Source organism: Alosa alosa, chromosome 12, assembly GCF_017589495.1.
Source record: "Alosa alosa isolate M-15738 ecotype Scorff River chromosome 12, AALO_Geno_1.1, whole genome shotgun sequence".
Classification (NCBI taxonomy): Eukaryota; Metazoa; Chordata; class Actinopteri; order Clupeiformes; family Clupeidae; genus Alosa; species Alosa alosa.
The window spans coordinates 22,457,846-22,474,007 of NC_063200.1; the positions used below are offsets into that span (position 1 = coordinate 22,457,846).

Genomic DNA, 16,162 nt, shown 5'->3' on the forward strand with positions numbered 1-16,162 from the left:
GTTTTGTTGAGATTTATGTTTACAATTTGTCTGTTTTTTTTATTTTTTTTCTTTATTTTGTATTTTTCGGGACTGAAACCTCGGGGACGGTGGCAGGCTGAGGCCGAAGCTGTGGATGGCTTTCGCTCGCCTGAGGAGCCGTAGCCTCTCACGAGCACAACACTGCCAAACCCTCTGCCCCTCCGCCACCCCACTCATGTGTCCATGACTGCAATACAACATTCAGCGGGAACTGGCTTTTCCCCTGGTTAAAGAGGGACAAAATGTTTCTTTTTTTTTCTGTTTTTGTTTTCCTTTGTTGTTGCCGTTATCTGGACAGATATGGTCATCATCAGCATTTTGTTTACACTTTTGACTAGATTTTGGAATTTTATGGCCTGATCGTCTGTTTTAGCATAAGCAAAGCGATTTTGAATGTGGTGATAATGCACTATATACTTTACAGTGTGAACTGGGTACTAGAAGCACAGTGAAAACAAAGCAAACAAGTGAAATAGAGCGGTCAGGTTTTGGGTTAAGGTTTGGGCCATACTGCTAGCAAGAAGACATTCACATGGTGGAGTATTGCTTTTGTTTATTTGTTTGTTTGTTTGTTTGTTTGTATTGTGGAGAGCGCAGTCACCAGCAGTGACACTAAGCAGGTCAATAGGTCAATTTGTGTCACGGCAGTCCACTGCTCTTCAATGTGTTCATTTTTTTAGCAATGGAACTTTGGGGGGAAGTCTTCAAAGGCTACTATTTTATGGTTATCGTTGTTATCTTTGTGAGTATTATGAGTTGGCCTTTTCTAGAGGAAATATTGTAGCTGCAACCTTTTCATGGTGAAGGTATTAAGCAGAGCCACTGGTTGAGACAGTGTGGTGTGCTCCACGGTTTTGATGACGTTGATATTTGAGATCATTTGATGGAATACCTTTCTCCAATGGATTGGCTGGCTTTATTTGCACTTAAGTTTTTTCCTCATGTCTTTGTTTTTGTGTGGTTCATACAGAATTATGGTGAGATGAAACATGTCAGTGACAAATTGTGACTTTCGTTGGTAGCAGTGAGTTCTTGTGAAGTGATGGACAGGGTGGTGTGTGTTTAGCGCGGCAAGACAGAGCTAGGAAATGGTCGAGTCTGAAACCCTCCCTGAGGTTGGGCAAAATGTGTAATGCCACTATGAAGGGCAGGGAACTCTCAACTACCCATAATTCTTACCTCATGGCAGGACAGGAAGTCTGGGTGTAAAAAGTTTTTTGTGTGATAATCATAAGATGTACAAGGAAGATGCTGCGGATGTGGGTGAGAGAGTGGGAACACACACAACAATAGAAAGACTCAGACCAAAATTACATATTCTTACTGGTTATAGTCATAATTGACAATAAAATACTCATTGACCCTCATAGACTACCATTACAGAGACCACTAACTGACTGAACTGATCAAAATTGGACCACTGACTCTTAAAACTATCAATGATCTAAAGACCATGAGCACTTACTGACCTTCTGTCTCACAGAACTGACTGATGGACTAACTACCCTGAAAACCGACTATAAGAAATTTCGTTTTTGTAGGTGAGTGTATCGCACATTAACTTCTGATTCTTTTAGTGACTTGATGTTGACAACCACATAACCACAAACTCCTCCCGCTGACTATGTCGGAATCATGGCACATACGTCCCACTCTCTGTTCCTCTACTCAATGGGCTAGTTATAGTGTTGACAGGTAGACCTGTGCCATGTTACTACAGTGACAGTTGACACTGGTACTTAAAAATCATGTGAAGACTAATCTTGGGCCTGTAAAAGGATAGTTAGTGGTGATGCTACAAGTGTGTGTCCGTACTGTATATATGCAATCAGGTTGTACATACATATGGGCGAACATCGGCCATCTGTCATTTTGTACCCTGATGTCAACTTCTCATTGGAGCGTCCCCTCTCGCACATACACTCATACTGTCTTTACTAGCGATGCGAGGACACCTCACTAGAATGTACTTTTAGCATTTATGCTAACACTATTGGGGTCCGTGGCTAAGCCAGGACCCAGAGTGTGGGTACTGGAGTGCATTTTTGGGGTGCCACACGACAGCTGTTGCATTCTGTCGTACCTGCTGCACATGTGTACTATAGAATCTGATTGGTCCGTACGAAAATGCACACAAAGTCATCCTAAAGACTAAAGACATGAGAGATATTTCTTGAGTATTGTCAATTGTTTTTTTTTTTCCTCTGTTGCCACTGTTCTCAAACCAGTTCAAAGCCCTTGGTGGGGTCGACTACACTTAAAAAAATAATAATAATAAAAACATTTTCCAAGATGTAACAGTCATAGATAGGATTCCTAATTTCAAGGTTGAAGGAAAAGCTTTGATTTTTTTGTACTATACAGTTCTTTGTCTGCTCTAAAGAGTTAGTCTTTGATTCATTGTCCATTATGTACAGTTCTAATATTTGTCTATATTAATAGTAGCCTATGTTCTCTATATATTCTGTTTAAAAACAGGTATCATGTCAAAAATGTGCAACATTAAGGAAAAAAAAAACATTCTCATATGGGGCCACTGGCAATATGTACGTGTAAATACAGTTGAATTTGTGCAACAATGTATAATTTTTTTTCTCTCTCTCTCTCTCTCTCTCCGCTGTGCTCGTTCACCATATCAGTGAGAATACAATCTTTTTTTAGAAAGATCAGAAAAAAACAGAAAACAAAAACAAACTTATTTGAAAAGGAGGGAGCAATCATTTTTTTGCCAGATCACTACTATATGCTATTGACGTCGGGCGTTCTGTGGGGATGGGGGGGAGCGGTACCCACGGTAACCGCCACCTCTGTTACCAATGACTCCTCAGGAGACCTTTTGGAGGGGTGTCAAGGCGGTCTTGGTGACAACAGAAAGTTCCCTCTCACTTCCTGCCTATTGTTTTTTTTTTTTTTTTTTTTCATTTTCATTTTTTTTTTTTCTTAAAATAACTTTCAATTGAAGAACTGTGATTGGGCATCAAGAGCATTGTGTTATTTCTGAATGTATGAAGAAAGGATTGGGGACTTTTATTTTGAATGTAACCTTTCTTAGGTTCATTGATTATTTTTCTAATTACTTAATGGAAATTACAATTCCCCATCCTGAGGACAGTATGTTTTGCGCAACTGTTGACTGTGTGTGCGCGCAGGTGCGAGCAAGAAAGTGTGTGTATGCGTTTTTGATGCCCCTTGGTTGAGTGTGTCTGTAGGCGTGCGACGGTGCGTGCGTCTGAATTTGCTTCAGTTTCTTTCGCTCCTGGCAGACTCAGTCTCACTGTTTAAGTATCAGTATTTAATGCTTTGTGCATCATGTGAGCTGCTTCTCTGCAGTAAATGGATATGTTCCTTGTAATACTGTGCATTTAATAAAAGTGATATGTCTTACAAACCCTTGTCTGTCCACAGGCCTGTTGGAATTAGCAGGTTAATTGGAATTGGGCCTTTGACATATATCACAACTTACTGCTTTGTCGTCAAACAGTGATAGGATTGTATGTTTTAAGAACAGTCAGCATACATGACTACCCTCACGTATGCTGACTATTTTTAAAAACTGTCCTTAAAATATACTTTATTCATGTTAGTCAGTTATTGAAACCAAGGGACTTTCATGTGTATTCTTTTTAGTTGAGAAGATTCACCTTACTCTCAAACTCTTTGAAGGATTCTGAAAACATAAAAATAAATTGTTTTCCATTATTGAGGTCTAAGACATGCCACAGGTGGTGATGGCTAGCTCGAAAACATGAATTCAAGAGCAAATCTTAAAGTAAGGCCACAACAATGGCCTTTTAAGTTTGAATTGGGGGTTCGGTTTCAGACTTTATGAAGCCATCTGGGGACACCAAGATGTGGTCAGAGATGTTCCAAAGCCATTTGCATTGCAACTCGAGGACCATTTTAAAGAGCTTAAGTATCTATTTCAAGTTTTATGTTATTAAATATAAATGTGGGTAAAAGGGACTTGTATAATTCATCACCACAGAGAAATGGGGTCCCTCCTGCACCTTTAAGACAAATTTATTTTGCACGTCATCTATTTATATCAGCTCCCTCCATTAATGCACGCGTGTGGCTGTGGCGGAGTGTCGAGTCATGCTCCGAAACCTGATGGAGGAAAATTCATCACAGAGTCCCTCCTCTTCCGGCTGTTGTTAGTCACCTCTCCCTCTCTTCATCGACTGCCCTAACCCTCTGCCTCTCTCCTGGATGGATGGATGGATGGATGGATGGATGGACGGATGACTGGGGCAAGGAAGAGGTGTGAAGAGATGGATATCTGATGCGTGTTGCTGGCTGCCGAGGCTATTTTTGCCTGAACGGGCCACTTGCAGACACGAGAGGCATCCCAAGGCCAACATTTGTGCCTAACAATAACCACAGTCAAGTGACGGGAACAGCTGGTGTGTGGAGGAATGAGATCAATAGCTGTATGTATGTATGTGTGTGTGTGTGTGTGGGGGCAGCAAGGTGTAGATTACACTAGAGGAAATCCAGTGTTCGGAGCAAGGCATGAGATGTTATAACTTGCCCCACATTGCAGGGGACAGGATTGCACAAAGCACACAGCAATTTTTGCTTTCTTTTTCTGCAGAGTTCTACTCGATATACACTTTTTTTGAAGGTTATTTCAAAAATGTTCAGTGCCGGTTTGTGAGGCGCAGGTTTTTGGAGCTTCAGTTTGACCGTTTTGCCTTACAGGCTGAAAACTCAGGGATCACACAGCAACATGGCTGCCACAAAGAGCAAAAGGAGGGGTGGAGTGTCATTTTCATCAAAAGCTGTGCGCAGTTTTATTGTAGTATTCTAAATTAACATTAAAAAAGAAAGTCTGCCCAGGTCCTGGAACCATTATGAAAGTTAAACGCACAAATTCAATATACATCTCATTGTATTTTACATAGAGGAATAGCGTATAGGCATGGAGGTGGCATGATTTAAATCACAAGGCTTAAAAAGAATCAAAAGTGAGACCAAAAAGAAAACAAAAAAAAATAACTAAAAAAAAAAAAGAAAAGAAATTTCTGAATAAATAGAAGGTGCTATCTTTAGCAGAGTAAATTAGATTAGATTTCTTCTCAACGTGGGAGGGGGAAAATAAAGATTATAGGCCAGCAATGTGGATAGTCTCAAGCGCTCCTTCATCACCGATGAGAGAGACTTGGGAGGCAGGTAGAGAAAAAGGGAAAAGTGGCTGAACTGACATAGACGTTGGGGCCTTGCGTACTACAGATGAAAGGAGAGCTATGAGAATGAAGAACTGTTGCTGTACAGGTGCATATGTTAAACAGACTACATCTGGTGTTTCCTCAAACACAGCTTGTCACTAAAACATCAACATAACTAGGAGAAAAGAATGACAAGAGGTGTAATCTTTCTTTTTTTTTGCTGATTCAAGTTTATAAGGTGTCTTCTTTAAGTCCTCAGGCAAGTAGAAAGACAGCCCTCTACATTGGTAGTTTGATTTAGAAAGAAAATCACCTTAGTTGTGTTTAGGTTTCCTTTTTTTTGTCTTTTTTTTTTTTTTTTTTTTGCTGAACTGGTTATATATTGAACAATGAGAGTAGTCATGCCCCTGTTACAAGATCACTCAAAAGATGGCGTCACAACGGGAGGGACAGGTCTGGAGCTGGGAGACGAACACATTGCATCGTTTTTTTTTTTTTTTATGAGAAGCTACTGCAGATTCCAATTGAACTTTTGTGTCCTTTATAAAAGCAAACCAAAACAAAAAACAAAATCAAACTAAAAAAATTCTCTTCAAAATTCTACAATATTTAACTCAAATTCTGTTCAAGTAACCCTTCAAATTGTTTAAAGAAAGCTTTGGGATATTTTGTCCTTTTTTTAATGACTAAGTCATTAAAAAAATCATGCACGCTGCAAAGAACCTCATGCAGTAAGTTATGGTAAACCATCCAAGCACTTTTTATTCATTAATAGTCATAAATACACACAGCAGCTTCATAAGAGAAGGTCTCTGGTTTTTTTTTCCTCTTCAGTTTTTGAATGTGAGATATTTATAAGGAGAGCCTTTTTGCATGGACACAGGAAGCCAAGGTCTGCCACAGCTACCTACGCTCACCTGCTAAAGGAAAAAAATTAGTTATGTGGAATTGATTATCAACTTATTATTATATATATATTTATATATATATATATTTATTTATTTTCATCTCGTCTCTCGCGCTCGCTTTCATTCTGCAGCTTTTTCTCTTTCGCTCTCGTTCGCACGCACGCTTGTTCTCGCTTGCTTTGTTTGTATTTTTTTCCTTTTTCTGTTGTTGTATTTTCATCCCCCCCTCCCAGTACACACACACACACACACACACACACACACACACACACACACCTCACGCTCTCCATTATGGATTTATACAATGTAACAAAGGTGACAGACCTGAAATTACAATCACCGAAAAAAAGAAAAGAAAAAAACAAAAACAAAACCCGAGAAGAAAAACAAAAAACAAAACAAAACAAAAAGAAAAAATTTAAAAGCAAACAAAACGGGGGGAGGGGGGCTGTTTTGTTGTTGTCATTTCTCTTTTGTTGTTGTTGTTTATGTTGATGTCGTTGTCGTCGTCATTGTTGTTGTAGTATGCCGCCACCATCGTCATCATTGGCAGTTACAGCACAGAGGACATAGTCTGCGATGTGGTTGCTGTTGTTGCGGTGGTGGTGGGGCGTCATCAAAGAGGAGGGGGCGGAGGCTCCTTGCCCGTGGAGCTCCCGCTCTTCAGGTTGAGGCTCTCCAGTGCCACGTCCAGCGGCATGATGTCCACGCAGCCCATGGCCCCGAAGTCGGCGAAGTCTCGGCGCTCGTCCTCGTCCGAGGAGGAGCTCTCGTCCCGCATGAGCGTGGACAGCAGCAGCTCCTGCACAAACAGGCTGCGGTCGGCCCGCTCGCCCTCCAGCGCCTGCCGCTCCGCCTCGGTCATCTTGGGCTCGTTCAACCTGGAGGAGTGGAGGGGTGGGGAGGGGAGAGGGATGTGCACATGGGTGTGAATGACAGCATGTAAGTGTATGTATAACCTTAACAAACAAAGCAAAAATACACCATGAATAACAAGAACAACCATGACTGAGGTGTGTGTGTGTGTGTGTGTGTGTGTGTGTGTGTGTGTGTGTATGTATGTATGTATGTATGTGTGTATATGTGTGTGTGGTTCCCATGATCAAAGGTCAGAGGTATGTAACTAGGTGTTGGTTTTGGCGGATAACTATGCATACTTGAGGGTGAGGGTGATGTCATTTCTACCCATAACCTCTAGTGCCAAAAAAACAAATAGCACAAAGCATTGATCAGACCTGTCTAAAGCATCAATAAGTGGATCTGTAATTCTTCCTGTGTTAAGATTCTCTAACAACTAGCTAAGTGTATGTACTGTGTACTGTTTTGTGTCAGCCACCACTTTTTATCTGGAAAATATTATTTATACCCCTAATATAACTTTCTATAACTGCAAAATGAGTGAGCAGGCTCTTAATTGGTATATAGATACTGCTTTGATACAATAATCAGCATTTGCCTACAGAAATAAAATAATAAAATGTAAGTGTGGTGTGTCTATTGGTTCAACAATGGAGGAAAGATAAAACATTTCATATATCATGTGCATGTCCCTGTGTGTATGTACTGTGGGTGTGTATGGATGGATGGATAGATTAGGAGTACACACTTGTGTACTCTTTTGTGTGTGTGTGTGTGTACACACATGAACACAAGCCAGAATCGCTGTGTGAGCAGGAACTAGGATGAAGGTTAGAAGGCTGCTCTCGAGTGGGCGTGTCTATTTTTACTCATGTGAGCGAGCGTGTAGGTGTGTGTGTTTCAGGGGGTCAGGATTTGGAGGGTTAGCTTCAGCCAATTAGCGTGGCATTTGGCCGCTGACATGTTTGAAAACATGACGTTACACGGTTGCCACTTCCGGCAACAGTTTTTACATGCTGATTGGTAGATGACGGCTCATGCACATGTTTAGTGTTGGGCACAAGCACCCTCGCGCATCCATGTTGGTTAAAGCGATGGTTCGGAGTAATTTCACTTGGGAAAAGCCCGTAAAAATGTCCTGCAGGAAGTGATTACATCAACGTTTTTTGGTATATCTCAGTTTTTCATATTTTTTTCCAAAGTGTTTACAACTTAGTGTTAACTAATAATTGTTGCAAACTGGTACTACGAACAAAATATTAGTGCATTCCTGCATCTACATCCTTATGCATGCTTCCTGCCAGGACTTTTACGGGCTTTTCCCAAATCACGGCAGTAACGTCAGTACGTTATAGTAGCAGATAGTAGCATCCTTCAGGCAAGTGTTATTTAAATAAACTCCTGGTGTACTTACAAACTTTTCAATGCCTCATTTTATGAGTAGAAGTTTCGTACCATTCAGGGCATTATTAGTTGGGCAATTTACGAGATAAAAGTAGGTTCCATTATGCCTGCTGTGTTTGGCTTGGGGTCATGGTGCAAAGGACCCTAAGGTGAAATTACGCCGAACCATCGCTTCAAGCATTTCTGAAAGACGATAAATAAAAGACTGCCTACTTTGATAAAGCTACGGATACTTGACTTAATGCCTACATGGTTTAGGCTATATTATACCAGGCTTTGTGGTAAATAAAAGAAAAGTACATTTTGCCATTTTAGGGTAGCCTACTATTATTTGCATTATTTGTGGGTTGGCAAGGTAACTTGACCTTGACAATACATTTTAGCAGGTGCATAACAGTGACCTAAATCCAATTATTAGCCACCGTCATGTAGGCTATGAAAACTATTTTAAACACACAGACTGTAGACCATGACAACGCAGTCCATGCCTGTAGTTCATGACAACACAGTGTTGGGATCATGTAACCAATGTCTCCCCTTGATTTAAAATGAAAAAAAAAAAAGTCTGACTTTAGTTTGCTTTCCTGCAACATTGACATGATTAGGCTATGCATTTGATTTAAATGGTCACGCTGCCAGTCGAGGCAAAAGCCAAATATCCAACAACCTTGTCTGTCCCATTTACTTATAGCCTAGATAGCGTCAAAGGAAAGTTTCTGATTGTGACAGCAGTTGCAGTTTAATTTGCGTCGTCTTCATTTTGTCTGCCTGCAAATATAGGTTTAACAAGCTGCAAATTCAAACTGGGTGCAGCAGAAATCCCAGCTATCTACATGTTTCTTACATCCCATGTCTACTTAATTATAGTCATTTTCGCACTTGTTACTTAGCACTTGTTATAGCCTAATACAGCCTGTCCAAATAGCATTTAGGGATCATTATTTGTGTAGCCTAAAGCGAATCCTAACTCAATATTGATTCAAATATGAACATCACATTATAGCCTAGGACTTCGATAGCCTGGTCCTACCAGATTCTTGTACATTTCATAATGTACAGAGAGTCTGGCCACTTTCCATTGCCAAGCGTTAACTTCCTTGAAGGCGAGTACTCTGTTGAAGTTTAAAACTACTGGATCTGCCCAGAGCCACTCTGAACCTGCCATAACCAATCGCTAACCTTTAGTCGTGACGTATGTCTGGCTCAAACTAGCGCACAACCTCAAAGTCATCGTCTCGTCAGCCTATTAGCTGGTTTGATTTGCATTGAGCTCAATGAGCATCAAACCAGCTAATAGGCTAACTGAAATAACACCCATACCAATCTCTAGGTATGGTGAAGGGTATGTGATGATGTGGGGCTATTTTAATTCCAAAGGCCAAGGTAACTTTATCAGGATGCACAGTATTCTGGATCCATGAAATAACTGGCCTTTAAAAATAAAAATCTGCCCGTCTCTATGGGAATTTAACATAGGGGTGCCAATACTTATGACCCCTGTATTTTAAGGAACAACATTTATTTATTTATGATACATTATTCATTCATTATTATGAATTATTATCATTATACATTATTGGTGTCCTTAAAGGTTAGATATTTCCTAATTTTTCACTTAAGGCATTAAGATCAATTTCCAAAAGATGATTTTATATTCCTCTTTTCAGTCAACTTTAGCATGGGTGCCAATACTTTTGGCCAGCACTGTATGTGTGGCACAGAAACCATACCTCGTGTAAAATCGAACATGTGCTGTGTTCATGTGATCTGTATGTACTAGTGAATGCAAATGGGCTTGTGTTTTATACTGTGCGTGTATTTTCATTGTCTGATAGGATCTTCAAACATGGTGTCTTGATACACTCAAGACTCAAGTTTTTGTCTTTGTGTGTGTGTGTGTGTGTGTGTGTGTGTGAAGCATGCGAGAAGAAAATGAGCGCAGAGATTGGTCACTGCATGTACAGTGTGTGTGTGGGCACCCAGTGTGGGCTACTGTGAATGTGTGTATGTGCACGTGCACTCGGGACTGGATTACTGGGTGCGTTCATGCGTACTGTCCATAGATTCCTGCATGAATAACAGACTATGAATGAGAGTGTGTGTGTCCTGGCGTGACTTATGAATGAATGTGTCTGAATCTGTGTGAGTGTGTGTGTGCATGCGTGTGTGCGTGTGTGTGTGTGTGTGTGTGTGTGTGCTGCCTCCACTCACCGTGTGAGCAGGAACTGGGAGGTGTGCTGGGCCAGTGCGTTGCTCTCGGGCAGGCTGGCCGGGTTATTGGCCGCGTTGGACGAGGGCGGGATGGCCGCGGCTCCGCTCCCACCTCCCCCTCCTCCGCCGCCTCCTCCGCCGCTGATGTTGCCGGGGTTGCCGCGCCGCGTGGCGTTACGCGCCGTCTCCAGCTGCTGCCGTGCCGCCTGCGCCTGCTGGCGCTCCAGCTGCAGCTGCATCTGGAGCTGCTGCAGCTGCGAGGCCGACGGGCCCGACGAGTTGAGCTGACCGCCCGCCGAGCGGCGCACGCCCGACAGCTGGGACAACAACTCTGAGAGACGGAGAGAGAAAGAGAGAGAAAAGGTGAGGGAGAGAGAGGGACAGAGAGAAGGTGAGAGAGGGACAGAGAGAGATTGGTGAAGGCAGATAGAGGGGTAGCGAGAGAGAGAGGTAGAGAGGGGTAGAGAGAGGGGATAGAGATAGGTGAGTGGAGTGGAGAGAAGGAGGGAGAGAGAGAGAGCGAGAGAGAGAGCGAGGGAGGGAGGGAGGGAGGGAGAGAGAGAGCGAGAGAAAGAGATGGATAACAACAAGATGTGATGGAAAGTCAAGTGGGAAAAAATGAAGGGCCAGATGAGAGGGGTGGGGACAAGACAGACAGCGACAAGAGCATGACAGACAAAAAGAAAACAAAAAGACAAACAGGGGATGACAGAAAGAGGGGGATGGGCAATAAGGAAGACAAGGAATGGGTGAGAAATGGACAGACAAGTAAACAAGGGGCACAAAGTGCAACACCCAAGTGCAACAAGATAGAGGGAGACAGCAGTATAGGGACAGTGAAAAAAGACAAGAAAAAGGAAGAGTGAGTGAGGGAGGGGAAAGCGCGTTGTCAGACCGAGAGACACATTAATGCCACCCAGATGGGTCGAGGATGGCTTTGTTTTCCTTCCATCACCAGTTCAAACACCGCGCCCGTTGCCAAAACTACCAGGTGGGGATTTTAATGGCCAGGGGAAACTTCATGCCCGGTTCCACATGCCTCTTCATTGTCTGGTGCCCGTGCCAGGGCGGAAATGGGCCCAGCAGAACGCGCCGGCTCTTGGCTGCGCTCTCGTTTCGCCAAAGGGGAAGCCATAGTGTGTGTGTGTTAGTGTTTATGCACACACAGGCAACAGCCACCAGGCTAATGCAATGCACTTGCAAGTTAGCCCAACACACACACACACATACTTTTGTTGGCTGTCTCTTTATTTAACCACACTAACAAAACCTCAAGCCCTTCTGTCACCTGACAATGCTAAATAAACTGCATGAGCGCATCTCCAAAAATACACCAGTATGAAATTGATGGTTGCCAACAGCAACGCACGAAACAAAACGGGGACAATTAATTCCCGTTGCAAAAAGTAGCGTACAGACAGACAATGAGGCTTTAATGAGCCTGGGTGGTCTAGGGGATGCCAGCGCTCATTCTCGGCGGGTACTGTAGTGGAAATGTTTCACTGGGCACACAAGCACGGCGCCGTCGGCAGGGTTGATCGAGAGGATTTAGTGAAAGCGGTTTCTGGACACGCTCTGAACGCAGTCCACCAAATACAACGAGGCAACTGATCCAACAGTCCAGAGACGAGAGGAAAATAGGAGAAACAAAAAAAAAGTTCAGGTAAAATAATAATTGAAATGACCGGTAAACTGCCAGTGAAGTGAACTAATGAAAACCATTTACCGGTATTTAACTGGAATGGTGACTGCAGCAGTCTGTAATGCATAAATGTGTATTCATCTGAACCTTCAAACATAAAATCACACACCACAACTACAGCATACGTGCACCTTTCCAAGGTGATCTTTAAAATTCTGTAAAACTGTGAATTAACAAAAAAGGATGTCTGCCAATCAAGGTTTTATTCAGTATGGCCCAGAAACAGAGCTGGGACACTCTGGTCAGATAATAAACACCTTCCTGCTTCCCTGGGAGCTGATCTGCTGGCAGATCTCTAGCTCTAAACTCCACAAACGCAGCCAGCTTTAGTCAGCAGCTTCCCAGGGGAGGGACCCAGGAGCCTCAGATGTTTGGACTGAAGCTGGAGCGGAGACACCTGGGCCCTACAGTATGAAACAAGTTCAACACACCAAGCTTATCTTTTTATTAATTTTGTTACCAATAACCGCAGCCAGGCATAAGCACGAAGGTGGTCATTAACTTGTTAAGTCAACTCAGGTTTCACAATCAAGCTAAGAGCACACTCACATAAAAGGGTGGTGTTGGACATTGATGGCACCAATCCGAGGTATGGAGATTTAATTAAGAGAAACAAACGATTTATTTCAATTAAGAGAAACAAACGATTAATGTACTTCTACATTCATTGAGGTATGAGAATATCACCTATGATTTAACCGGACGGTGTATTGCATTAAATTAATCTATTATCTTGATATATTCTTACGGCACAACGATATTAGAAATCATGCTCTCACCTGCAACACTGTTAAATTTGTCCACAGCATCAAGCATCTTTAGATAGGCACCAAGGGAGCCCACAACTAAGCCAAAACACCAGAGGGGTGTTCCTATGAAGCAGGATGCGTGGCATATTGAGCCTGAAGTCAAATTTGACTGTTCGAATGTTCAGGTAACATACCAGCCGGACATGTTTTCTTTTTTAATTTGCCATTCCATACACTTTAAGCTGTAAACAGAAATGGTGAGCAACGAGGCAATTGCCACACATGTTCATCTACCATTTGTTGAATCTGAAAGCACCGGTGACTTCAGGCTCAACACATCACTGGCCTTACTTTATAGCATCGGCCTCTGGCTCTGGGTGGTTCTGAGGACAGAGTGAGTGTGAGCCCAGATGAACTCCTAGAACAGAACAGCCAACTAGTAGCATATATCCTCTGACTGACTTCTTGTGAAACATTCACTGTTTAAGTCTTTCCTGAACAACTGACAATCTATCAGGAAGATTCAGTTTCTGAGCACTGCGGTGATTTTCTGCATCAAGTCGCTCATCTGGTTCCTTGACTTGGCATGTTTTTGTCAACTACTTAAGGCAAGGACTAATAAACAATATCTGGTTGTCATGGGGGCAGCTGACAAACCTGCTCAATCTGTAACATTTTACTATACTACTTCCAACACGAAGATCAAGTGAGTCACATGATTTTGAGGATACCACATGTTTTTCCCCCCGTTTCAGTCATGTTTTAAGACAGCAGTTTTCGTTTTCAAATGGCTGCTGAATAACTACACAAAAAAAAAGAACTGTACTTGTTGACTGGTCTCCTTGGCAACAGATCCAGCTGAGGTTTCTTTCTCTGAGCCTCAAACAAACAATCAACACAAGAGACAGGGGCTCGGGTGGGGTGAGGTGGAGATAGCAACGAGAAAATCATTCACGGAGCCCGACAGTCACACCCAGTCAGACGGACCTGGCACTGACGGACCCAAACAAGCCACTCAGATGAGCCCAGGCTTAGGGCAGACACATAGTCTTGAAATTTGTTGTTAATGTGTTGTTAAACTGTACAATCTGGCATAGTTATGTTGTTGACAATACATTATCAGCGTTAACAAAGTTCACTGGCGTGAACGAGAGGACATCGTAATATTAGTCCAGCAAGCTGTAGCATGTTCTCACACTCTAGCTCATCAAAAAAATGTAATCGGGGCGAGTGATCGGTCATGAGTGTAATCAGAGGGAACAGATAAGTCGCCCTGCCATGCCAAGTAAGTCTGGCTTCTCATCAGAAATTCACTGGAGAGCAGGGTAAGCCAAATCAACAACACTCTAGACACCTCCACAGAGGATTTAGATGCTCTACCAAACTGCTTTCCTTATGAGGCATTAAGGGTCTCGACGTGTGAGGAAAGAAGTCATCACTGTGTGGTTTGAGGGTGTGATGTGACCAAAGTATAAAGTCGCAGAGGGAAAAAAAAAACTTGTGTGGAGCAAAGTGAGGGAGTCACTGACAGAGAGAGACAGAAGCAGGAGCAGGGGGAACCAGAGAGTAAGATAACACTTGACAGCATGGAAGAAAAAAGGAGATGAGGAAGGACACAAGGAGACGAGTGGGCAAAACAAGGAGACGAGAAAGAAACACTCCTCCCTACACATAGACAAGTTAAGATAGATAGAGACAGATACAGGGATGAAGAGGGAGAGACATCAGCAGAGGAAAGGACAAGGAGTTAAAAAAAAAACTCCCCGCCCAAGACAGAGGAAGATGGAGCGTGAGAGAAAGAGTGATGGAGAGACACAGAAAGACAGAGAGAAATAAAGAAAGGCATCCAGGGAGAGAGAAGGGGGGGGGGGTCACAGACAGTGACAATCAGCTGTGTGCACATACCTGCTATGGGGTCCATGGCTTCCCTATTGCTTGGAGAGTAGGAGGAGCTCTGTGAGGAGGAGAGCCCCCCGGTGGAGCTGCTGGTAAAGTGCATGTTGGTCCGGCGGGCCCGCGGACCGCCCAGCCCACGGCCGGGGTGGAACATCCGGCGCACGTGCCGCACGCCGCTGGTCTCGTCGTGGGGGTGAACATTAAGGAACACGCAGAACACAACACGCATAGTACACAGGAATATTCAGGACATAAACATATGCACAAACAGCACACAGTCAGCCATATGCATCCACGCATACCTAAACAAAACACACACACGGAATAATAAATGCCCAAATACTCTAATACCAACGCGTCTAATTCACATAGATCAACATCCAAACCATCTAGGGGTAAGTGCCTTAAAGCAACTCTGCCAACCCCATTAAGACAAATGATGTACACACTCCTAACTGCTAAGTAATAAATTATTTCTCATGGTAGACTGCATTAGGCTCACAAACATGTGATCTCTGCAGTTATAAGCTAAAATTATTCCTGATTCAGAGCATGCCTGAGCACAAAAACAAATCAGAATAATTTTGCATTATATTTGGAAATATTATATAAGATAAATGTTCTACATGTTCTGACACATGCGCATGCGCGCGCACACGCGCACACACACACACACACACACACACACACACAGTGAAAAGAAGGACATATATCTACATCCACAGTCTGGTTTTGGTGGTGCTGCTCACACCTGACCTTCACCTGAGTGGGACCAGGCCCTGGTGTCAGCCAGAGCCCCTCTTCAGGTATGGTAACAGTCACAGTACTGACTGACACGGACACACTGACACACACACACAGAGTAAATAGAAGGACATAAGTATAAGTATAAGTAAGTATATATACTCTCTGCATTTAACCCAATCCGTGAATTAGTGAAACACAGCACACAGTGAGGTGAAGCACACACTAATCCCGGCGCAGTGAGCTGCCTGCAACCACAGCGGCGCTCGGGGAGCAGTGAGGGGTTAGGTGCCTTGCTCAAGGGCACTTCAGCCGTGGCCTACTGGTCGGGGCTCGAACCAGCAACCCTCCGGTTACAAGTCCAGAGTGCTAACCAGTGGGCCACAGCTGCCTAACTGCAGCTGCATATCTACACGTATGTGGTGGAGTGCATAAACACAGACACAGATATGGTGCACACCCAGTCCAGAGTTCACTGCACACTCTGACATCAACTGGTGA

The 16,162-nt window shown here is 43.2% G+C and overlaps 1 protein-coding gene across 2 annotated transcripts in view; it reads right to left on the bottom strand.

Annotated features, from left to right (window-relative positions):
- Positions 1-5,925: 5,925 nt before the first annotated feature.
- Positions 5,926-16,162, bottom strand: part of kcmf1 (potassium channel modulatory factor 1) — a 14,306-nt gene continuing 4,069 nt past the window's right edge. The window contains exons 5-7 of one of the 2 annotated variants that reach the window (XM_048259466.1): positions 14,927-15,104; positions 10,571-10,901; positions 5,926-6,978 (exon numbers count right to left, since the gene is read on the bottom strand). In XM_048259466.1, coding sequence (XP_048115423.1) covers positions 6,714-6,978; positions 10,571-10,901; positions 14,927-15,104 — 774 coding nt within the window. In that variant the 3' untranslated portion in view covers positions 5,926-6,713. Of the gene's footprint in view, positions 6,979-10,570; positions 10,902-14,926; positions 15,111-16,162 lie in introns of both variants that reach the window. The other variant, XM_048259465.1, reaches the window with a different exon arrangement.